This window comes from Patiria miniata, unplaced genomic scaffold, assembly GCF_015706575.1.
Source record: "Patiria miniata isolate m_02_andy unplaced genomic scaffold, ASM1570657v1 HiC_scaffold_22, whole genome shotgun sequence".
Lineage (NCBI taxonomy): Eukaryota > Metazoa > Echinodermata > Asteroidea > Valvatida > Asterinidae > Patiria > Patiria miniata.
The window spans coordinates 17,945,131-17,971,555 of record NW_024037061.1 but is presented as its reverse complement, the minus strand read 5'-3'; the positions used below and the strand labels follow the sequence as shown (position 1 = coordinate 17,971,555).

The window sequence follows — 26,425 nt, the reverse complement described above, 5'->3', positions numbered from 1 at the left end:
ATTTTTTGAACAGTTTCCATCAATGATAACTATACAATATAGGATACACGACAATACACGGTGTATAGACTAATCAACTTTACCAAACTTAAATTTGTTAACATTGTGTATAATCAGTCCCAAAAAAAGAGGAAAGGTATAAGAGTAAAAAGTAAAGCAGCATATGTGGTATTTAGATATCGATTTATAAGAGTAAGAAACTCATTATAATATGTAAAAATCACGTTCCCCTAGACTCTGTGATATACATTTTCTCATTTATATAACAGAACCAAAACTTTCACGACGGTTATTTGCCTAAAAATGATTTTGCCCATTGATGTTTTGAAAGGGCGCCTGCTACACTAATTCATAGTTCATTTCACACAAACAAAATCGTTCATGTGGTGTATTACAATGCAACATTTACCTTTCCTGCAAAATTAAACTTCTGACAACCTTTCAGGAAAAAAGTTATAACTGTATGTGTCAAGATGAAAACTCTGAAATTCCAAAATATTACTTCGATTTAGATAACACTGATTTAAAGGTGTTGGTGACTTTTTGTTGTGTGATTTTTTTGATGAAGACTTTCTACACATAAGATTTGCGCGTACCAAGACTAAACGAAAAAAGGCTAACATAGTATGGTACATATATTATACATGAATTACTCAAGTAAAATTCCTCGACAACATTTATGAAACACGGTAGTTATCACATCTTATCTATTAATATCACACGACACTTACATCTCGCCATTTACACACATCTTACTCCAAATCTGATAATAAATGTATAAAAGTAACAAAAGATAACTAGCAATTGCTCTAAGCTATAAAGGTGGAAAACATTATTTCAATTGTAAAAACTGTATCACCATTAACAGGAGGTGTTTGTCAATAAGTTAAAAGTTCTTGGCTATATTTGGTCTGTGTAAATACTTATGCATCTGTAACATTTTTCTTTCTTTGTTTTCGAGTGCAAACGAATTAACGGTTACCTTAATAATACAAATCAAAAAGAACACTAAGAAATAAAACCAAGTAATTTTTCCCGGTTTACAATGCATTGTCTCTCGGATCAAGAAGGGATATGTTACTAACAGAAAATCGTAACATTACATTCAATACAAATGACGCAAGCAGTGATGTTATGAACATGCATTGAGACTTTTGCACGTTCATAAATCGCTCATGATACTAATAATTATGATTAAACAAATGATTGTACAGTAATCACGTAAGATTTAAAAGATTAAATGCGGTGAGTATATGCATCCGTCACAAAACATGAATATCTTTCATTATTATTATTATTTTTTTTTTTTTTACATATTTACAAATATGTAAATATTTGAAATAGTAAAGCATTTATCGGAAAATGAATGCTATTGTGATGTATTTTTTTTTATTGTAGTCAAGACAATACAATTCAGTTTGATATATTAGTGTGATGATTTGGTTCTTTGTATGATAGAATAATCTGTATTTTTAATGGATACATGTATCAGCATGTGTCAATCAAGTTGTTCTATAAAGGAGTGTTCCTTCTGAAAAACCGGTGCACACGGTGAGAGCGTTTGGGGACGAAGTCTGTGTCCGTCACTCGGCGTTTGCCTGAGGTCAGACAGATTAATACCGTTCGAAACCTTGAAAACTTCCTCGAACCACTACGTCTTTCTGAACTAACACTTCTTCATAGAAGATGCTGATAGCCACATAATGATTTCATCCGCAAATGCCCTTTTTTATATTTGATTCCAAAAAGAATGTCAAGTGCATTTATTCTTCTGTACAGGTTAAGTAAAAAAAAAAAACGAAACCCAAATGTCGGGACCATTTTTTCAGTGACGTTCTGCATGTAGCACTTTCAAAATCTAGGATATGAAATCCCAATTCATAAGCTTTTCTTTAGTACAATGATTATTGAAATCACTCATGTACTTTTCAAGTTACGGAATTATAAACACAAACACCGTTTTAAAATTTCTGTCCACGGATCACAGAAAAGGTAAGTGTTCTTTTAGCAAAACGAAAAAAATACTTTTCATCTCCACGTGAATTGTTTTCGTGTTGCTGAAAGAACACATACCTTTTTGATGATCCGTGGACAGAACTGTAAAACGGTGGTTGTGTTTAAATCAAATAAGTACATGGGTGATTTGAAATCTTATACTTCAAGGAAGCTTTTGAATTGGGCTTTCACATCCTAGATTTTGAAAGTGCTACATGCAGAACTTGATCCCAGTCCCGACATTTTGGTTTCTGATTTTTTTTACTCAGCCTGCATTAAACGGGATTGCCTTTATGAAGAAAACATGAAATATCTCTAACTGTGGTAATTATTGCCTATTTTGGCGATGAAAATTCAATGCTGTCATATTAACCCTCATGTCAGTCTTGGAATAATTTTGCTTTTTGTTTTACAAAATCGAGTAACTGTGACGGATTTAAACATCAATCAGCACTCTGTGTTATCGGGAGAGGATGAGACCCACCATGAACACTTGGACGAATTACCTGCCGGCAGGGGCGTCACCAAGGCGCGAGGGGTGGTGTTGCATTCCCCCAACCGTCGTTTTGCCGGAAGATCTTCGTTCTTGTCTGCAAAAAATCGTTTGTCAGCCAAGAGTCCGCATGAATGGCGCAACCTAGTTCCAGATTTTGTCCAACTGTTGTCCAGTCATCAATAATTATTTTTTCTGCAACCAAGACTAGTTACGTACCATAACGTACAGAGGTGCGTATTTGCCTGCAATCGGGGACCACCTATTGTCCCTCTTTTGTTTGTACTTCTTAGGAAGACTTCCCATATGTTTTGTACACGAATCCAAACAGGGGACCTCTCGGGAATTGGGGACCCTATTGTCCTCTATTGTTCAACGTCCCATATTGAATGCAGAAAGAATCTCACATGCGTCAGTTGTTACCTTACATCCCTTTAAAAATTCATCGAGGGTATTAAGTCAGAGAGATTTTTAATTTCATTAACAAAAAGGATGTAATAACAAACGAGATAAAAGAAAGCAAATCACAATTTGTTGGCGGAAAAGGACGATTCGAACCTTCGGCAATTTTTAATCCGAAACCACCAGCCCGGACCACAAGGCCACAGGGAAGCTTCCACCTTGTATCAATCACCGTGATTTATGCAGGCGTATAATACTAACTGCTAATACCTGGTTGCAGAAGAGAATTGTCCGCCTTTAACAGCGCCCCTATAGCCAGTTTTGTCAGATGGTGACCGGCCATCTTGTGGTCACCCCATGGTCTACCATAGCGACGCCCATGCCCGTAGCTCTTTCCCCCAGCCCCACCCAATCCCCATACATTCACCACTGCTCCCTGGATTGTTTTCTCTTTTACCGTGATTGTTCAGACGTGTGTGACCGGCTTTGTGTCCATGGGGACCCCGTTCAGCTGGCACGGATAGTGGTTGGCCGACGGTAACTCGGTAGGATACTGCGGTGGTGTGTCCATGTTCACCCTAAATCGCTGGTGGAAAAAAAAATCGAAAATTCAAAGGCGCTTTATAAAGACAGTGGTTTTTTTTCTTCTCTTTTTAGAATAAAAAGTTGGAAACTGTGAAAGAAGTTTCAGTTACCTGATCAGTTATCTGACAATCTGCTGGGATTTCAGCATTATAAATTACGACAATCTTTAAAGATTTCAATTGTATTTGATTCCTTGACCTCTTAAAACCGTTACGCCGAAACTAGACCATCGTTCCATCTTTAGTTTGGACGGTCCCAACTTATTTTTGGAACCCTCCCAACTAGCTCTCAGACTGGAACACTAAAGTTGGGCAGGTCCCAGCTTAAGTTGGGACCGGTGGTCTAGTTGGGACGAAATAAAATAGTCTTAGCCCAATTGTCGAGAAGGAACATTACGAAAAAAGTAAACGACTGTTTTACTAAAGTCTACAAGCTGCATACAGTGTTAATTAATTTATGTTAAAACGAAATTAACATGGTCTTTCAAGATATCATCCAAGTCAGTCGGTCGGTCGATCGGTCGTTTGGTCAGTCAAAGGATAAACTAGATTGGCCCGTCTTAAATAATACCGTCCAGCAGAAATAAATCGCGACCAAAAAAATTGACAAGGAGGAATTCAGGAGGAGAATTGTTTTACAGCAAACCTCGTATATGGATCCGGGAGTGGTGAGGAATTTGTAGATAGCTGTGAGGGGAATGAGCGCCACGGACGCCCCAGCAATCATCCAGCCGATCGCTATGGCCCATGGTGGGTACTTGTAGCCATCGTAGGTCGGATACTTGTAGTTGGCTAGACCGAATGCACTACAACACTGCAAGGGGAGAAGACATTAACAATTAGGTATTATTTGACAATTTGTAATAAAAAGCTGTCTCCTCTCTGAGTGATCCCATTTCCCAGGTTTGCAACATTGCTAATGTTTCTAGCGTCGTGACTTTGGGTGTATGATCCCCGGCTGCATGGTACGGGTTTATGGCTTTTGACTAGCGCCTTTGAACAAAGTTAAGTAAGAAAGTGTGGAACCGCCAACAAAGGGCTAGATAGCTCAGTACTGTTGGTATAGCCCTGGAATGGTTATCCGGAGGTCACACGTTCAAACTTCGCTTCGGTCAATTTCTTTGTTCAACTTAAAATATATATATATTGTAATGCTCTTAGTCAGTTTCCCTGTGTGATTTATTTGTAAATTAAGATTCTTGATAAATGGATTGAACCTTTTGAGGTCAATAATAGTTTTGTTGAGTTCCAGGTCTATTGTCAAATCGTCTTGTACACGATAAGTTTGTACAAGTGAAATACTATTGGTATTGCTAATAAATATCAATAAACAGATCCGCGGGGTGAAAGTCGACAATAACACAAACAGTGTACATCTTAAACGTTACTTCGCTTGATGCTGCTGGGAAAACAAAATTCAGGGAATGGGTTAACGTACCAGAACGAATGCTGGGCCAACTACGGGCCAACAGACACGCCAGTACAGACCGGGGTAATATCCCAGCATCTCCTTGATGTCACTGCTGATGCGTTTGGTCGGTGGGAACGACATTCCTGTTGGTGAAAAACAAAAATATTCCATGGGCAACGACTGCGATATTGGAATCAAACAAATTTGAAAAAAAAAATCGGTTTGTTTTTAACTTTGTCACTTTATTGATGTCACTGGCTATGTTACGCGACATATATTGCTTGTTACTCGGTCTGAGCATTTAAATTTGCAAGGCACTATTTTCTTTTTATAGCGGCTCAATTAGATTAGTCTGAGGATCAGTCATTCACTTATGCAGAGCCACACTACGAACGTCTGATATATCCTAGCATGCAAATGTTATGCGACCCCGCGCGCCAGCCAATCGGAGAGGACTTTAGAATAACGAGACATCATTTCGATCAGGAACGCAGACTTAGCTGTTTATTGGTATATTTTAATAGCATGTTTTTGTAATACAACAACTGGTAACACAAGACCCGATAGAAGGCACCCGCTGAATGGTCAGAATCTCAAGATCAAGACGCAGTCTTGTTTTTGCATAATTAATTGCCGAATCTGCGTGAATATCAAAGACGTTTGTCTGCAAGCGGCTATTCGATAGACTATAATTAGATAGGCTCGGTTTTGTTTGAGATCTCCGAAAGTCCTTTATTATTTTGCGCTTGCTTTTTTTAAAGAAAAGTACATTTTTGAGTGGCTGTTTGAAAAGTAGGGCTCTTTCTCTTACCGTAACACCAAGAGATGGCGACAGCTTCGAAGAAGACGGCAATCAAGATGGAGTAGGAGGCAGCAAAATTGTCGAAGAGGTTTACCAGATACGCCCCGCCCTGTTAATGGGGGAAATGCCAAATTCATAGCAGACGGAATTTCGTGGAATACAGGGTGCCGGTGAGTCAGAATGATCTGGATCCTCATAATCACAATGTGACTGCATTGTTTGAAATGCAGTCATAATCAGTACGCGATTTCAATAAATTTGTTGAACCATGGAACCAGGGTATTTTGTAGCGTGTGTTCTTTGCTAGCGCTTTTCTTCAAAATGGTACAATGGATATACATGAAACCTTCGACAAATATGTCCAACATGCCAGCATAACATATCTCATTTGCACTTGTTTTGATGATTGCTACATATTTTTAATAATTATGTTATTTCATTTGGGTCCAGATCATTCTTTCTCACCCTGTATATAGGTTGGATGACAGTTGTGTGAGGGAATTGATGACGATGACAATGATGGCAACATTAACGTTTCTTCTTTATGTCCTTTTTGGGGGTTGATACGACGGCCAAAAAAAAGTTAAAAAGTGAATTTGCTAAGTTTTATAGTTACGTTCTATCCAGTGAAAAATCAAGTGACAAAATCGAACCACTAAAAATGACATATTAACTTATTTTAAACTTAGAATTAATTCCTAAACGTTCGATACATTTCAATTTTGACGAGAATAACATCAAATATTTTGGAAGGTCACATAGACTGCAGATTGTTGTGTTGTCTGAATTCGGACGTACAAGGATTCGTAATACGCCTATCAATTGTCCCCCCCCCCTCCCCCTCCCCCCGGGCTGCCCCACCCAAGACGTGGGGATTGTCACTTTTGAAGTGACAAAATACCCACCCCTCGGGCAAAATTTAAGTGACAATGCCCGACATACATTACGTGGGGCGCACTAGTGATTGCCTTTCCATGTGGTACGCCAATGGTAACAATGTAATTTGAGTGACCAAAATCCCCACCCTGGGGCATGAAAAAACGTGACCAAATCCCGACATCGGACCTGGGGCAGCGCGGGGGAGGGGAGGGGTGGGGGAAACATTTGATAGGCGCATAACTACAACATAAAATCACGAAATGTCAGCTGTTTTGGCACGATATTATTGATTAAATTTCCTTTTACAAGAAAAAAAGGTATTATGTGAGCAAGGGTGGAAATGAAGAATGGTGACGGTAAGGATACAGAGCACTTACCTGGGAAGTAAAGGCCAGTCCGACCAGGAAGTAGACGGCGAAGAGACAGCCGATGAAGATCTCGCGATGATCCCGAACGATGCGCGGAAACTGATCAGAGAGGGCGGTCAGTACGGCTTCCGATCCACCAAACTAAAAAAAAATAACAAAAAATAAGGGATTTAAAAGGTACAGGGAACGAACCTGTGTTAACAGGAACGGAGTGCCCATCTCTCTTTCGAAGCGATTGGGCCAGACTCGAGTCCATGAAATGCTGCTGTGGGGGGGGGGGGGGGGGGTCGCCACACCTCCACAGCGAATCTGTTAACTTCCCAGCATTGAATAATGCCGGTACCCACTGGGTTGAGAGGAGTAAAGCGCCTTACTCAAGGGCACAACACGCATGGGCAGGGCTGGAACCCACAATCTCACGATCATGAGTCCTATACTTTACCTTAGTGCCTTCAATATAGGATGTAACGAAACTCAACGAAACCGAAAATGTGATTTGCAGATGAGCAATGGTTGTGCATCATTGCAACCTCAGAGATCTCGTTCAACTCATATTTTGCACCTTACTACTTGATTATATACTAAACCTGGGGGTCCTCAAAATTGCATAGGCAGAGGCACGGTCTGGAGAAACCCGAAGAAATGGAATGATAAAGAATTAAAGTGGGAGGCAAACCCTGTTATGGTATTCCAGGGGAAACCATAGCTTCAGCTTGTAACTGAGAACCCAATCCACCTGATGTCGTTCTGCACTGGATTCGAACCAGACAGTTCCAGATGAGAAATGTGAGGTACCCGACGACTATTTCAACATGTCTTCCATATGTGGCACTGGTCAGGAAACACACCAAATCCGCTGGCGAGTGTTGTCATCCGTTTCAGGGGAAGTGAATTCACAGCCTTTGGTTTTGATTTTCATAATTATAATCGGTACAGAATGGCCTGGAGTTGTTAGCCAAAAATACCTCATCAAATATCATCAAAAATCAGCGGCGAACTATAGCCATAAGTACACGACATGATATGTAGGCTGTTAACCTATTTCGCTAAGCAACTATTTTCTGTGGTTAGCACATACTTCCATGCTTAGCAGTTCTCTGAATACTTGCCCCTAGTCTGAACGAACAAACTTCTGATTTCAAGTTTACTGCGATCGGTGAAACGTGATCTTTCGCTCATTAAGGGGAAGCTCAGCCAACGTAATGAACTACGGCAAAGGGAATTACCGAGCTGTCTAGACCCAGGGTAATCAGCATCAAGAAGAAGATGATTGACCAGATGGGGGCGCCAGGCATCGTTGCTAGGGCCTCGGGGTACGTCACGAACACCAGACCCGGACCTGCGCAAAACAAAAGAACGAACTTAAAATAAGTAAACATCGTCAGACTTGATTTGTTGCAGATATTGGATAGGTAGTTAATTATCCTTCAGTTTCGCAGTCATCAGGGGAGGGAAGAACTTGAAAGAATTTGCATTCTGGCGATATTTTGGTTTACTTTAAAGAACTAAAAGAAACCAAAATTCTTAGCAATGGTTAACTTTTTAAATATTTCATTTTCACGGAGGAAAAAAAAGTTGAAGCCACGGATATAAATCTGTATTAGGCCCTATAGTAGTAAATTGGACTTCAAAACAGAAAACAAACATTTCCATGGCAACCGAAGACGCTTTAGACCATCTTCAGCTAATTTCCCCCGCGAATGTTGTCGACAACCATCAATTCTCTCAATTTTCATAACCTCTGGCTTTTGCTCGTGGTTGTGATTGATTTTATACTCCAGAAAAAATTTTCAGGAGATTTATAGTGAAATGAGAGAACTTTTTTGCCCTACACAATTTTTAGCACATCACAGGTTTTTCAGCCACCCTATCCCTCTTTTTCGAGTTTTGTGGGTGTTTGTGTAAGCGTGAGTTTGTTTTTCTGCATTCAATAGGGGACGTTGAACAATAGAGGACAATAGGGTCCCCAATTCCCGAATGGTCCCCAATTTAACAATGTGTACAAAACATATGGGAGGTCTTCCTAAACAGTACAAACAAAAGAGGGACAATAGGGGGTCCCCGATTGCAGGCAAAAACCAAATACACGTACACTTGCGTGTCTGACTACTGCTGATCAAACCCACTACACTATAACAACAAACACAATAAAGGAACCAACCAAAAGTAGAGAAAAATATGTTTATAAAGTGATACTGGAAAACATCTGTTTATCGATATTTGCTCTTATACGCCCCTTTCAATTTTAATTTTACGAAACTGTGAAAAAAAATTCTTTTTCCTTTCCGTCAGCAATTTTGCACCATTAATTTCATAATGCTCTGTGACTTCATGGGGAGATTCATGCCAATAAATTTTAAAAACAAAAAATCCCCAAATGCTGCGTTAGCATGAAAACATGAATGTGGGATCATGGGATCAAGTACTCCCCAACAACCACTCCATCATCTCGTGTCCGTGTGGTTTATGATTTTCCCAAATCAAAAAAAACCGAATGTGTAAACTCACTGTTAACCTCTGCCCCCCAAAACGACTGTTGTACTCATTTTGAACCCGCTTAGTTATGTCGGATGTGCCAGGGGCATGTGACCCCTTCCCTCTGGCTCGGTCCCCCTGGGCTGATGGGGTGAGACACTTACCCCCATCGAGGTACGATGTTTAACCCAATGTGGTCCTATATTTGGGTCAAGTGTGCCCCAGGGACCGATGAACTAAAATAAAATACCCCTAGGAAACATCAAACCTTCCATTTAATTCTGATCTTAATTTTAACCCATTCTTGAAAATTCACTCCTTCTTCTCATTTATGATTCCGATTTGTTTGGTGAAGCCAAGTAGACAGAGGCGCACCACTTTTGCAAAGTCTAGAAGCGGCGGGGGTCGGGGGAGGGGGAAAGTTAAGGGCAAGAAGGGCTGGGTGTCTTTTGTCTTGGGGTACTCTTTTTCATTTGTATTTATGTTTCACGAATCCGTGAAGGGAAAGCCGATGAGTACACTGCATCATCGATCTAAAAATAGTCGTAGACTTTTACCTTTCAGCTTAACAAAAACAAAATCCAAAAGGGAGAGGGGTCAACCTCCCCCCCCCCTCCCCGGAGCCGCCAGTGTCAAGCTTCACACGGTGCCCATACCTCACAAGAAGTTCTCACAGATTCAAACACCTCATATACCATGGAGACTCCTTCCTCTAGGGGTAGGCTCTCAGCTATATGACAGTTAACTAACGGTTAAGCCAGTTGGCATATCCCTAACGCCAACATCTGGCAACATATTTGATGTATCAACATAGCATGATGATTTTCACAACTGGAGGTACAGCTGCATGACTCAAAACAGAGTAAAGGGGGCCAGTCAAGTATTCAGTGTTTTTCCAATGGTAACATCTTCTTGCCATTACTTCAACACTCAACACTCAACACTCTAAAACTTTCCTAGTGTGAATCGGCATATATGCCACAATCGTTAAGAAAACGATCTACGGAGCATTTTGTTTCGATTGTTTTTCATTTTTATATTTCATTTTCGAAATTAAAAATGGAAAGTGATTTTCGTTTAAAAACCAACTAGAAACAATTATGCAACGACTGAATAAATCTCCGTCATCTGATTGGTGGATCGTTGATCACGTGTTATTATTAAAATATTTCGCTCCAATCATCGGCCCGGCACACCGATCAGATGATGATGATTGTATTTAGGCGAGGTACAAAATAAATAATCGGTGACGGATGGAATGTTCCATCCACGATGCGAAGCCGAGTGGAATCAAACTTTCCATCTATCACCTCATGAAATTATTCCAACCATTGCACTCAAAGGCATTCACTATTTATATAGTATTACATTCCACTCCAGCTAGAGTCTACATGCTGGCTCACAATAGAACACGTTTTGGAGAGTCAAAATATAAATTGGCAAAACTGTATAACAATTTGGGAAACAATGCTACTTACTGCCCTCCTCTACTGTGTTCTTGTGTCATATAATTACCTTCGGTGGCCACTTGATCGATGTCGACATGGTTACGCACCGACATGTAACCAAGCACTGAGAAGACGACAAAACCAGCAAGGAAACTGGTAGCGCAGTTGATACAGCTTGTCAACATTGCGTCCCTGTAAATGACGAGAGTAATTAAGAAAACAAAAACAGATACAGTATAAGCAGAACAACTTTACAGACCGTCATGTATTGAGTGTCATTTCGGGCCTCTTGCTTATACCATTTATGTATATCGGGCCGCTCACTCTCGTTGTCAAGCAAATAGCGGCGTTTCCTAACTGTTCAAGACAAATGCAGATTCGTAACATTTTGTAACATTAATCGTAAACAAATGCTAAAGAAACCCAACCATTCAACTTACGAACAAACAATCATACACCAATGAACAAAACAAACGATAACCGAACGTTGCGACAAAGTAAATCTTAACCGCCTGGTAGATTGTTGAATTAAAGTCTTATCAATTTAACAATTACTCTTTGTTCATTTGTTGGCAAAGTTGCCTGTCATTTTTGAAGACTTTTGTTACTGTGCATAATGCTTTACAATTTTCAATTGTCACAAAGCTGTGCCGTTTCGATCTTCCAACGCACTAATCACCATAAGCTGAGATTAAAGAACCAACCTGTATATGTTGTTATTGAACTTGTTGTAGCTGGAGTAGGCCAGCATAGTTCCGAACCCAGGTCCCAGGGAGAAACAGATCTGGGTGGCAGCGTCTACCCATACCTGCAGTTGGACAAACAACAGAGTTATCAATTTCGGAACCAAAAAACTGCTTTTTAAGTGAATAAGCCTATATGAAACATGAAGGCTAAACATGCACGCTATGAATGTACACTAACGAAGCATTAATTATTTCATCTGTTGTTCGGATAATCTGTCACACGGCAGTTGTTTTGTACAATAACTTGCACAAAATGTGCAGTTTCAGAGGTGATGCGCTTCAATTTTTTGCTGAACTTCGAAAGTGTCTCTGGCAAATATCAATAAAGAGGGGGGCATCACTGAATAAAAATTCCCGATCCGAGCTTTCCTGATTTTTTAGCCACGAGTCTTGCGCTTTTTTATACCAAAAACATAAAATTCCGACCATTGGTTAGCGAAACATTTTAAACTGGACTTCCCCATATGCAGTGTACACTAAGCACAAATACCATTAGTGTATATGAATAATTAATAAGCCGATAATTCCAAAACGCTTTGACCTATAGTCATGAATTTTTGGGGGTATGCACATATTAAGTTGTTCTATGCATGCACCAAGTTTCATAAGTTTCGTCACTCAATCATGCTGCTCGCGCGCAGAGTGGTGATCCAATCAATGGCTTTAAATGGAGTTATCTACCGGTCACCATATTTTAGGGGGACAGTCTAATCGAATTTTTTACTGCACAAAAATTGTAGATTTCTGCTGAGCTTTCGTGCCTTGGGTCAAAGGTTATAATAGCGGAGACTTACCTGAGCATTCAGGAGTTTGGAGAAGGTTGGCACGACGTAATACGTGATGCCGACTCCCGCTCCCTCTAACGTGATGCCACGGATCAGAAGTACAAAGAGAACGACGTAGGGAAACGTAGCTGTGAACCAGACCACCTGGTGAATTGAACAAGATACATACGATTTCAATTGTCGATAAGATAATTTTTTTTTAAATGACTTACGGTGATTGATATAGACCTACTGTCTTCTTGTCGTGTGATTTCCTTCCACAATAGTAAATACCAAATAATAAAATACAGTCTCCTGACGATGACTAGAGCAAGCTAGTCAAAACGTTGAGACCAAAACTTGTCTCACTCAGCCTAAGTGGAGATAATTGCGAGAAGTCCCACCGCCTTTCAACCTAGGTAGCCAAAATAGAAAATAAGCAGGACAAGTTCGTTTTATAATTAAGTAGGACTGTTCTTATCAGAACTAAATCTACTAAGCGACAGTATAGTTATTGCGACTTTGATTTACCGAAAACCGATTCTGGTTATGTCGAAGTTTGCATTGTGATTATACTCCTCACATTTTCCGTTCACAGTTCACGGTGATACCTTAGATTCTTTTTAATTTCTTAGTCCAGTCTCAGGTCGATTGATATCATAATGAAATGAAATCCGACCAAGACAGTAATTTTCCCATCAATCTCCTCTAGCTTGGTACTAATAACCAGACAGTGATTTGACTTGAACCGACTTCCGATTCACATTTTCGACTAAAACTCCGATATCGGACAGTTCAGCATATGATTTTGCAGGTAACTTTGTCGATGTTTATTGTTGAGTCGCATTAGTCCATCTTTTGAATTCTTCCTGTGTCCGTCAAAACGGAGAAAACCCCAAACTGCCTGGGATGACGGATCACTGCAGGATATAGGCCTACACTGTAAAAAGTGACTCCACGTCATTTATGTGATTCGAACAAGTTGATGCACGTGAAGTATCAAGTTGGGTAAAACACACACCTGAGGTAAAGCCAACTGTCACCCCACGTGCTTCAAGTACACCATGTGATACATATCTGGCAACTTCCTAACACCTCATGCACTTGCGCGTCATTTTTGTGTTGTTGCAAATATCACCTCAACTGCCTCAGTTTCCTGTCAAGAGCCTTAAGTGTTCCTGATTTTTTGGGACAAAAATGTGCCAGTGCTCAATGTGCAGTCAGTTTTTACAGTATTGAAGAATCTCAAAGCAGAGTCCCTGGGTTGTTACCTTTCCAGATCCTCTGATGCCCTTCCACATACTGAAGTAGCAGATGACATACACGGTAAAGAGGCACAGCATCAGTTGCCACACCACTTTACCCATGTTCTCAATCCCACCACTCTGGTCGATCTGAAGAACACCTCGTCTGCAACGAAATAATTACAATGCAACCTTGTATTTGCACTCACTAATGAAGTTACTCATTCACGCACTTACTTAGTATGTAAAATTCATAAATTCCTAAGACAGTTTGCCCATTCCTATTGTCGAGAGCCCGTCACGTGGCCGGTCTTTTAGGGATGGACATGGCTGGCTGGTCTTAAACATTTTTCCAGTGTCACATAAAATGTTGACTCCTATGAAATCCTGTGCCAGCACCGTTTTATTGGTTGAATGTTCACAATCCTCACATAGGCATGCGCAATACTCAGTGAGTCAGTAATTCACACTACACCGGTGGATCTGCGATGTGCGCCAAATCTCGCAGTACGCGCGACGTGCGCGCCAATCTCCATATAAGGAGTTCTTTACCTCAGGGCCCTTACCATTGTACAGCTACAGGGGTGTTTTGTTGATCGAAATCGTTGACAACTTACAATTTTTGACTTGTTTTGACTTTGTGACCGAACAGTTTTGATTTTTTTTTTACCGAAAACGTATTTATGAATGGAATTTGCTTGGTCGGTATTAAACACTCTGTTTAAGACCGGTTGGAGTCTGGCTGCTGATAATTACTCGAGCCGAAAATTATCAGCATCCAGACTTCAACCGGTCTTAAACAGAGTGTTTAACACCTCCCAAGCACACATTTATTCCCTTTTATCAAAATCAATCATGAAAGGCATTTCTGTACAAGCCTTAGCTTCTTGAAAGTGCCTTCATGCTTTCATCTTGTACATATCATGCACCTTGTATTTATTTATTTCTATAATTAATGATCCTCTTTCTTTTCTCTTCTTCATTTAGCATTATAGTAAGTGTTTTCATAATTGTATCAGCCTCGTATCTTGTGTATACTGTTCAAGGTATGGAAATAAATGTTCTGTTTAATTGAATTGAATTGAACTGAACTGAATTCTGTTTCGCATCTACTCATACCCACTCGTTTAATTAAGTACATTATTTGAAGTATTCTGTTATCAAGTAACATAATTTGAAATATTCTGTTACTATATACTCAGAGTATACCGATACTCATTTTACACGCAAATATACTCACTCATAGTATTCTGTAGCCGCTGATACTGTCTTGTTGATAACCATGGTGGCATTTGTGCCATCTTCTGCGGTGACATTCACCTCCACTTCGTACTCCGGACCGTCCATTGGTGCGAAGCAGTAGATGGTGTTCCAATCATGATCACAGGTACTCCACGGAAGGACGGTCGTGAAAGAAGCGAAGAAATAGTAGAGAGCCCAGGAGATAATGACGTTGTAGTAGAAGTCTACGAAGAAGGCGATGAGGACAACGCACCATCCCACGCCTGTTACAGATATATTAAACCGTTAGGCCTATATAGAGCGCACTCAATCACGAATGTAAATCTTGGTGAAGCCGCAGAGTTTCTGTTTATTCTGCCTGTGACTTTCGCTATTTTGTATAGGCTAGAAACCACAAATAGCTGTTTGATAGCTTTTTAGGAGTCTACACATTAAGCAGCAAGATAACTTCCGATTCGTGCTGTGTCTTGGCTGATACTCGGCCGATCCTGGTATATTTTAGAGGGTGCAGGCGATAGCTTCTGCACTCATATTATGCCAGTAGGTCCCATATTTCAGAAGTATATTACAACGACAGACAAGTATCGTATTGTTTTAAAGGACAACTCTTTTTTACTGACACCGCCGTCGAAAATTCTGTCAAACAATTTGCTTACACTTATTTGATCTGAAAGGTAAGCATTTCTTCGTTCTTAGATTCTTAACCTTTAACCTTTTTATCTTGCAATTTCGGTCATTTTAATATAGTGAAATGAGTTTGAATGCCCCTGCAAAAGTAACGATGTCGTTGTAACGGTTTTACAACACATTGTCTAGGGATTGGGGAGGGGATGTTATGCTATTTGTTGTTCGTTCGTATTAGTAAATTCTTGGCATACTTTTATTAATTTCAAGTTTTCATTTTTTTTATCAAGAAAGAATTATAGTAAACAATTCAACAACGAACATAATTTTTCAATTTTCTGTGTATACATGATTGATTTGTGTATGTTTATAAGATCGATGGTATGTCTGCGTGTACATGCCAGTATAATGTAATTCAAACTAATACAAAATATTTGTGACACTATTGGTCAATAAAGATGAAATTTATAGGTCGGAATAGTTTCTGCGTTGGACATGGTGATTGATGCTGTATAAGCATCAAAGTATAGACCAGAGTAATTCTGCCGAGACGCCCATCTGCACTGACAACGACCTCTAGTTTGTTCTCCAAATTACTTCAATGAATTTCCTCAGCAACCAAAAATATCCATAAATCTCGTGATAAATTAGAAACAAATGTAGTGGCTGGATGGTGTCAGCACCTTAACGCACTCGATACCGTATACGGCACTGCAGGGGCCGGACGCCATATTGCCCGCGGATATATTGGCCCAAAAAGAGGACGGGCGAAAATCCATCGAACCTACGCCGTCGGAATCCCTCAATTTCTCGGAAGAGTAGATGAGCTCAGGATGACCCGAGCCTCCCCCCTAATTATCGTCTTTAAACGCAAGGAGGAACTGGATTTCGGACACTAAAACCCTCGGATTTCAAAAGGTTTTAATTAAGGAGAGAAATCGAAGTTGTTCCCAGTAGCATGCCGGGGATCCCTTTACGTGGCGGTTCGATGGTGGGTTAGGGTTACCGGAAGCGCGAAGCAAACTGTGCTGCTCTTTTTTGGCGTTCTTTGATTCTCTGATATCCGCGCCGGAGGAACTATCCAAGAGATTAAAACCGCAAACTCTATCCACACTCGATCACCAGTTTCATTAGCTTTTGACCGGGCCTCTGAGTGAGACAACCTTGATCCTGGATCTGGGAAAAAGCCAATCCAAATGTTAGTGTTTGAGCGGTGTTCGGTGAAACTTGCTATTCCACTGACAACTGTGAAAAGACTGTTCTTTACTGGAGTTTAGAGTTTCTCGGATTGTGACTATGTCAACTCAGACCATGCAGTACGTACGCCTGGTGTGTTACTTCACAATCGTTAGCTTTTTTCTCGTAAACTACCTGAGATAATGAAAAATTCTGCTCCAAATAGTATTGTACACTGCAACAGCGGGTGTTGCTTAAAAAGGTCCCATGACATGAATTTTACTTGAGAACACATTTTAAATGTATAGACAAACATTTTACACCCCTTTTTGAATAATCTTATTGAAAAGTGCAATTCTTTAAACATTTAAAATAGTCCATGCTTTTCCTGACAAATGAGGGCGCGGTAGCTGTGATGTCATTTCAGGAAGAGACTGTTCAGTTCAGGGATTTTCAGTTCAAATTGTTAATGACACTTCTCTGATTCATGTTCTCATTTTGACTCTTTTTGACCCAGAAAGTGTCACTTTGACCCGGGAAACTGTCATGTTGACCCGGAAAACTGTCATTTGACCCGGACAAGTGCCAGGCCCCATAGGACACGAATTTCGGGTGAAATCTGAGCGGGACTTTTAGAGTGTATGCGGTAGTTACATTTTACATCAAAAGACATTCAAGTTAAAAAAGTAGCAACTGCAACTTCTCTTTCAACATTACAATGAAAAAAACCTATACAATTAAACAAGGTGTGTTCTGAGGGAGAATTAGACTTGTGTCAGTCTTACCTTTGAAGATGGGACAGACTTTGTCCCAGACCGTGATGGCGCCCGTCTGGTTATACTGGCCCAGGGCAAGCTCCAGGTAGAAGAGTGGAATGCCGCAGATGAGAAGCATGATCGTGTAGGGAATCAGGAATGCACCTGAAAATACAATAACAGAATAAAATGGGTCGATTCTGTTTCGCATTGATGGCTAGAAGAGGGCGCTATAAAGCAATATACTATCTATAACTATTTTCCCTCTTATACTCGTCATCCTCAGACCCAGTTTATAATGAAACAATAAAATCCCAAGAAAAAAATTCAATGCAGCGATTTCTTTTTTTAGAATCGGAGCTGTCTCACGAAAATATATTCAATATTTTGACCACAATATCTCCGTGGTCGAATTTCCGTTTCAGGTATTTCCAACATATCAGCATATGTTATTAGGGCAACGAATACCCATTTATAACTTTTTTTCTGAATTAATAAGATAAAGATTTACGGAAGCACCATTTGAAAAAGCTCTTCTGTGAGTTTGTGAGGTTCTGAAAAGTTTGTGGGGCTCTGCATTTTGAAGAAAAAAAACCGATTCTAACAAAATAGTTTTTCCGTCACTACCTTCATTATTATTATTTTTTAATATTATTAATGAACTGTAATGCCCGATTTTACCTGCCGGCATCATTAATCTCTGTATAGTGGTAATGCGTTTGTCGAATGACACATTAATTTAGGGGAACCTGACCTGGGAGGGCAATAGCAACAGAGCTGACGCATTCAATTACTTAATGAGTAAATTAACGTTCTGATTCAACTCCCACCGTTTGCCATATTAGCTTCATCCCCTCGTGCTAATTGGGGGGATTGTTACCTGAAAAAACATATTCCAATACACACTGACTCACTGATGTCTTTCATTTATCTTTGACTGTTTGAAGACAGCAATTTGCCCCTGTGATTAACACTCGCGCACCATAAGAATAAAATTGTGACAACCTAATGTTGAGTCAGGAAATACGAGTCGATGGATGTCGGGAAAATTCAGAATCGCATGGACGTAATAGTGTTACGAATTTTACTCTTTCACTACAAAACGTCACACAAAAATATAACGTGATAAATCGATTTGGCATCACTAATATCAACCTTGCGAGCACCAGAACATAATACTGAGAATTGTATTTGTACAGAAATTGCAAAGATAACAGAGAGAGAGAGAGAGTAAAGCCTTCATTCGGCTGAGCGGAACAAAGAAAGGGCAGGAATATTTACGGTTGTATAAGTAAATTCGAACAGATACATCTGTTCTCGGACTGTTTTGAAGCGGTGTGCATTATACTCTTTTTAACACGATAGCCAAATACAAAACTGTTCTTGAAAATACCGTTATTGGAAAGGGGTGTACATTTGACACAGCGTTCGAAGACAAATTTGCAATTAGGGCCTATAAGCATAACACTAACCGACAATTTGCAATTATCAGCAGGACCCTGTGTTGGTGTGTTTAATTAAAGCAACATTATGGCTCTCCCCCGTGACTTACGGCCGGTGAGCTGGCCACCCTTTGATTTGTTAATTTCCGTAGCCGGGGCCAATCATGTTGATATTACCCGTGTTTATTAAAAACAGCGAATTGCTGCTAAACTTGCGGGAGACTCGCCCAGGCACGCAGGCGCGCTGTGGCGTTGACAGACTGCAAGAACCTATAGTTGGTTTGATGTCAACTTTACCCTCTGTCAGTACATACACTAGAGTATTAAAGGAGGGTCCCAAAAGAGGACAGAACTCGGTTTCAGTGTTGTAGTCATCACTATTGAGTTCATCATAAGTCCGGTCACAGGTAAATCACAAGTCCCTTCACAAATATAGTCACAATTAAACAGGGCATGAACAATAACAAAGGGGTGCTTTTGACACGGTTCATTTGAATAGCTTGTGACTTGACTTGAAATTACTAGTCTTGTTAGGACTAATTGTGATGACTCGACTACAACACTGATCTGTTTTATTCAAATGTGCGTGTCAATTATCATTTAGAGCGGCTTTGTCCATGCAGTGGTGATGATGTCTTACTCATTTGCGAAGGGTGTCTGATGCTGCAGTCATTAACGTTGGTCAAAATCCAATTCGGATATCGTGGTGTCTGTGTTCTTGGGCAGATGTCTGTTTTCACAAGAGCTCTTAACCATTATAAACCGTATGATCCACTGCACTGATATTTGTAAATATTTTTTAAATAGAAATCTGATCACGTGTTTGATAGGCTTTGTTGTATCTGGGTCATCAGAAATATGAGCATTGACTTATCCTTCTTGTTTATGGCACAGCAAACATTATACAGTATTCATTACTAGAACTTTTTGCTCAATGAGAACTCTTTTCGTATGATCAACCAATTGGGGATCTATTCTCAGTTTGAAAATGTATGAACTAAATCTGTAAAGGCCTACTTAGGCCTATACGGTAAGTGTGTGAAACTACATTGATTTTAACTCTTGTTGAACACCATAACTCAAATTTTCCCTCAGCACATTTTAAGTTGTCCTTCGCGCTGGAAACGTTAACCGTAGCATCGGTAGTTTATTTTTTTCATAAAACTGTACCTCCAATAGACGAATCTGTAACATCGTGTCTTATTATTGTGACCACAGCCAACTATCTATGATTATGGTAACCGATTCCTGCACCCGGTTAGTGCCTTTGCTAGGCTTCTGTTTGATCCAGATACTTTGTCTTCAGAGTTGAAATTCTTCCCCAGGTTGTTGCTTTTTGACAAGTAATTAAAATGTCATGAAATCACCCCCAAAAGATAGCTGTGACTTGATAAATCGATTTTCTTTCAAGAATGTTGGTCCGTGAAAAAATGTGGTCGTAAAATATTTTTCCTATCACGTCCTCATATTTCAAGCAAGCCGGTGTCATATGAAAATCGGACTCGTATAAAAATCGGACTCTTTTTCCCTTTTATTGGTTAAACCCTCTCACGTGACCGGTCCCTCTCCTGATTATCTATGCATGAGCATGCGCAATACCACCAAAGAGTTCGTATTTCATAAAACCTAAATCCATGCTACACCGGCATTAGGTGTGTCCAGGGCGGGTATAACCGGATACCCGATTCCCAAATAACCGTAATCGCACAGCATTAGCCCAATTTGAAGTTATAGTCGGTCGTGCAGTTGAAACTCTGAACTCCGAAAACTGGATATCAAAACATCGGTGGTTGAAATCTGTCAGATTCAACACATGTATCAGGGAGAAACATTTACTTTGAGATGTGACAAGACAAAGCAATGCGAAAGGGTCATAGATCGGCGGCAAAAACCTACTCCGAGGGCGAGGGGCGCCATGAATTATAACAAACGATTTTAAGACGTGTTCGAATTTTGAAAATGTGCTGCGCTACTCAAGTACTAATAGGCTGTTCTTGAGAGACCCTTTTCCGTCAGTGAGCATAACATAATTACTGAGACAATATATGTTTGAAGGTATCTCTGTCTGATATGGATGCCTGATACTAGGCAATGATAGCGTCACCATAGTGACCGTTTTAGCCGATTTTTGGCTAACTTTGACATATTTTTTGCAAAAAAAATTGAGTTTGACTGAAAATTTGACAGAATGGATTTTTTTGCCAGATTTCTGGCAGAATTCTGCAAAAAACATGGTGATTTGAAAAAAAAGAGCAAATTTGCACACAAAAAAATGGTACATTCATTTACAAAAGCTTTAATCTTTTCAAGCAAACCCTTGCAAAATAGGACAGGTTGTCTGGTCTAGATGCTGAGGTTCACTGGGAACCGTATTTCGTCCAGTAATGAAACCGCGTTTTGCCTGAAATTTATGCAATTCCATATTATCTTTTTGTGGCTATGGGTGGTTTATAATTTAATTTGAACATTAATTAAGGCAGTATTACAACATCTGTATGTGATTTATAGTGTATTTCGAGTAATTCTGGGGAATTGGGCAAATTTTCGATAAATCTGACAGATTTTTGAAGTGCATTTAGCAGAATGTAGTCATGACCTTACGGTCACCCTGAGCGTCACGGACATTAAATCAGACTGGTCAGACACATATTGTTTTCACTTTAGGAGTTCCGAGGTGAATAAAACTGAACATTTATTTTAAAATCTTCATATTCATCCATCGTCTTGTCTGTTCAAGGAGATAGCACACTGGGAGTTTGTGTCATTTCTCTGAATCATAATCACATATCATGGTTAATTGGCTCTGTCACGGGCTTTACATTTTCTTCCATAAACACTGGAATTGCCCTACTTTGTTAAAAGGGAAAGTCTGGTAACCGATCGAGTGAATTATATTTTGCTGATTACAGCTATAGGTTAGACTGGTAATAAACATGTGTTATTTAATGCTGTTTATCATTGACAAAGTTAGAGGTAATTCTTTTTTTATCTCTACTCTGTCAAAACAGTAACGTACCGTTGTCAAAGTGCTTACAGTAAAGCGGAAGCTTCGAATACATCAAAAAACAAAATGCTGATAAGCCAGCTTGTATTGCACCGAACTAGAACGCCCACAAACACATGCAACAGTTGATGAACATCGCACTAGGCAGCAATCGATAGTATGGTAATAAGCATATGGGTGAGTATAGATATGCGCAGGCAGGCTCTGGATATTATCCGGGTCAATAATATTGACCCTTACCGAGGGCAGTTTTGACCCAACAGGAGTCTAAGTGACCCCAAGTGGTTAAATTCATTTGCTGGGCTATTTTGGGAACGAGAGGGAAATAAATGTTCCATGAGTGTAACCAAAAAATGTTACATGAAAGTTAATGAGAACATTCGATTTTAATCAAATAGAATGTAAACAAACACAGACCACACGCACACAAAAATCATTACTCCAGAGAGGCACACATGTAAGGACTCAGGGGGTTACCGGAGGGGTGAGGGAATTAATAAATAATTGGGTGCTCCTACCTCCCCCGTTTTTGTAGCACATGTAGGGGAATCGCCAGACGTTGGCCAGATCTACGCAGAAGCCGATGATGGAAAGGAGAAAGTCCGCCTTGCCGCCCCAGGTCGGGCGGGCGCCGCCGTGCCGTCTCCCCGGAGCTAGCTCGCCGCCTTCCACGCTCACTTTCAATAACTTGCCCTGCGCTGCTGCTGTTTTGCCCCCGCGATCATCGTGAAGATGGCACGGAAGTACGAAAAAGAAAAAGAACAGAACAAGAACGAGGTCCTTAATTAAAAAAGATTATATTCTTGGAGTTATTGATGTGGGTGATTGCAGTGTCAAAGATTCCTCTTACAAGCAGCAAACTTTTTTTTGAAGAAAGACACGATACCCATTTTTAGAACAATCATCTTAAAAAAAAATTGTGCAAGAAATTCAATTCCTCCAATCTGATGGAGAATGAAGGTGAAGGTCCTTTTACAAAACTTTCAATCAGTCCGATCACCGACAAGGCACTCAATGAAACACTACAATCGCAAAACAAAAACTTATATAAAATTTGATTTCGAAAGTTAACAATATCAGAAAAGTTTGGAAGCACCTTCCATACTATATGGTAAAACATTTCATATTTTATCAAACAATAAACCAAACAAATAGCAAAAGTAAAAAAACAAAAACAAGTATTGACAAAGCTTTCTGGAAATATTCAATAGAAAGTTCAAATCTGCACAGCTGACATATTCTGACCACGATATCAAAGTGCTCTGCCGCTCCTTGACCGAAGAGTTGCGTTTCAAGCGTAAGACTAATATACTTTGACTATTTTGCACAACAGAACACTGACCGACACACAACTTCCATTGTCCTCGTGCCAATTCCAATACATCAAGAAAATGAAGCAGAAACTTTGACAAGACTAATCTGTTTGCACAACCATACAACTGGACTCTGGCCACGCACTGACCACTGGAAATTCGACCCATTCCTTATAAAAATGGGGGTAGAAACAAAACAACGAATTGATTTTTCGGGTCAGGGAAAAGTCACCTTGTTGTTTTTGGGACAGGAAATAATCGGCGGCCCTTACCGCAAGGTTCCGCTTATAATACGAGCCTTAAGAAATCTCGGATAAGCTATATGCATAATAATCATCCCAGAATGCAGAAACATTATCAGCCTCGCCGCTGTCACAAGAGTTTCACATTTCCCTCTCCATATTGTTCACCCCCCCCCCCAAAAAAGGCTTGATAATAGCCCCGCCTGTGGTGAAACGACTTCAGGCCTGTATTGATCTGTTTGTCGAGATTTTCATTCAACCGTTTCATCGTGAGATGCGGACTTATTTCAAGCCACAAACTTGGTACCATCCCCGGCTTGTAGTTATCTTCACGGGGTTTTTCTCTCGATGGAAATTGAAAGCTGTCCACAGTTGCAAGGTCAGGTTTGTTTACTTTTGCGAGGATGTCATAAGGTTATTGCTAAAGGAATGAGAATCGTTCGGAAAGGCTCGCAGCTTCCGTGATAAGCTCCAACCGCGACAGTTGTAATACTGTCATTGGCGTCGATCACCAAGCTTCAAAGATGACGTGTTTTTTTTTCATTGCCTTTAAGTTAAGGATATTCTCATAACAGGTGGCAATACTAGGATTAATTTGAAGGGAGCAAAAGTGGGGGCCTCATTTTCCGAGACAGTCAGATGGGCTTTTAAAAAAAAATCCAGTTTTGCCTTCCCTAAATTCTGAGCGGGTGAGGACATAATTAATTTAAGGGGAGGAGGCATAGACCTCATAGAGGGATCTACCCGATGTTCCCCAATACCGATGTTCCCCACTACCGATGTTCCCCCAAATCCTTAGGATTAGGGTTAGGGTTAGGGTTAGGGTTAGGGTTATATTGGTAGGGATTTCGGGGAACATCGGTATTGGGGAACACAGGGATCCAGTGTCCCTATGCATTGCTCCTTTAGTTACGCCACTGTTCATTGCTAAGCGACCGTAACTGATTATAAGGTGAGGAGCTTCACTGAAGCCTTACCAATATAAGAAGTAATCCAGCTGAATCGTTACAGGGCATTGTGTCAAAGTTCACGTTTACCTCGATTTCAGAAAGGCATGGATTTGTTCAGGAGAGGGGTTGAAATCGCGGCTTCGTCTTAACAGTTTCAGGGTCCAGGAGCTTTGAATCCCCTGGCTGTGTGAAGTGGGCAAAATGGGTTCATGTTCTGCTTCAAGTTCATCAAATAGGCTATAATAATGTGACGACACATTTAGGGTATTTCTGTATGAGTTGGGCCTTATACAGGGTTCTTAATTATTAAAAAGCATATGGAGCCGAAGCCGAAACGAAGTCGAGGTTTGAACCTCAATAAGATAATACTGCACGATCATTTTCATAGGCCTATGCATGCTTGATAAAAACATCGTATTTCACCCAGCTGTTGAACTAATATTTAACTTCTGGGAAACGCTTCAGGTAAAAAGTACAAAAACCCTCAGTCCTGTAGGTAAAGCAGGTAAAGCGATTATCCAAACAGTTGTTCGGATTTGCGGCATTATAGTCGTACCGTAACAGATTCAGCGGGTGACGGTATAAAGGCCGGGGATCGAGGTAGTAACATTGCCAATATGAAGGAGGTTTAATTTTGTTTTCACAAGGTCTGCAACTTCTGCAGACCGATAGCCTGATTGCATGGGAGTTGGACTTAAATGATCGCGCCACTTCCATTCATTGTGTTACAGTTATGGAGTATTCCTAACCAACCTGCATGAGCGGCAGGCCGGAGCAACCCACATAGGTTGCCAATTATTTAATGATTGTAGCATTCAGTTTGTTTCCACCTATTCAAAATTGCTTTTAAAAAGAAAGAAATGAAGTGAAACAGTTTATAAATATTTACTCCAAAAGCCAAATAAAGAGACTGCAAAAAGAAGGTAGGGACCACACATTGAAAATACCACGCTTAGTTTAAAAGCCAGAGATCATTACAGGGCCTCCCTGCAATTCCATTTCAAGATTCTGTTAGCAAGTTAAATTTGCAGGTCCACAATTCCCATACCCTTTTTTTCATTGCAAACGATCTAAGGCGTTCACCGGAGGGATGTAGGGCACGCCCCCTCCCATAACTTGGAGAACAAAACCTTTCGATTAATTTGATTCAATAATCAGCGGCTTAACTATACATGGGACACGGGGCACGTGCCCCCCGCACCCCCAACTCCTCATATGCCCCCCCCCCCCCCGAAATTAAAATCTTCCATTTCGCAAAACAATATATCAGGTGCCTTCAGTGCCCCCTCCCTTTGAAAAATCGGTGCACCCCCAGATACTCCCCCCCCCCCCCAGAAGTGTGAAAACCCATTGGGTTCCCACTCAAGAAAATGAGTCCCCCGAGTGTCCCCTGCACCAGACCCGTGTATGCTCCCGGCCTACGGACACACACACCAGGCATTAAATAGAGGTTGCCTATGCCGACTTTTCGTTTGGTGACATGTCAAACATCAACACTCGGAATTTGATAATCCTTGCCCTGAGAAATTGTCATCGTGGATGCTGACAAGCAAGCAGACACGTAGGCCTACTGACTGTTTCCCACACTAAAACAGAGTTGTATTGCTTACCGTTAGAATTCATGTTGATGCCGTAAAACCTGGGGTTGTCGTTAGTAGTGGCACTGTCCGTCCGCATGTCGGTTCCTTTTGGACCCTTAGCACTCCGTTTTCGAAAAGACAAAAAAAAGACCAGGAAAAAAACTCGGTGCAGTTCAAACTCTTGGTTTTATTATGCCGAAGTGAGCTGCATCTCTGGTCGATTGAAACGACGATTCAAAAATAATACTTCGAGTAGAAATCGAGAAGTATAGGGAGAACACGCGATCGGAATGGAGCTCAGAAATCGCGAGCAGACGCAACAGGTTGTGTGAGCGCCTGACGGAGCTCTGGCGAACTAGGCTAATAATGGCTCTCCGCTGCCCAGCGCCTGTTGCTACTCTGTGTATGCCCGACCCGGCTACCCTGTACGGCGACTCCAGCACCCCCTCTGGTCCATCAGCACGATATCAACAAGTGGGCATGGGT

General features: G+C 40.6%; 1 protein-coding gene across 3 annotated transcripts; it reads right to left on the bottom strand.

Annotated features, from left to right (window-relative positions):
- Positions 1 to 2,085: 2,085 nt before the first annotated feature.
- Positions 2,086 to 26,425, bottom strand: LOC119730823 (sodium-dependent dopamine transporter-like). Of its 3 annotated transcripts, XM_038203866.1 has the most exons (15): positions 25,970 to 26,425; positions 22,373 to 22,558; positions 17,439 to 17,573; positions 14,852 to 15,116; positions 13,639 to 13,777; positions 12,398 to 12,532; positions 11,562 to 11,665; positions 10,925 to 11,049; positions 8,161 to 8,273; positions 6,944 to 7,075; positions 5,697 to 5,796; positions 4,913 to 5,028; positions 4,121 to 4,288; positions 3,348 to 3,476; positions 2,086 to 2,585 (listed from the first exon to the last, which is right to left on the bottom strand). In XM_038203866.1, exons 1-14 carry the CDS (start codon positions 26,034 to 26,036, stop codon positions 3,357 to 3,359), a joined length of 1,905 nt encoding a protein of 634 aa, XP_038059794.1. In that variant the 5' UTR covers positions 26,037 to 26,425; the 3' UTR covers positions 2,086 to 2,585; positions 3,348 to 3,356. The 3 variants fall into 3 exon arrangements, with proteins under 3 accessions (XP_038059794.1, XP_038059793.1, XP_038059795.1); XM_038203865.1 differs by having other exon boundaries at positions 2,086 to 3,476; XM_038203867.1 differs by having other exon boundaries at positions 2,086 to 3,476; positions 22,373 to 22,555.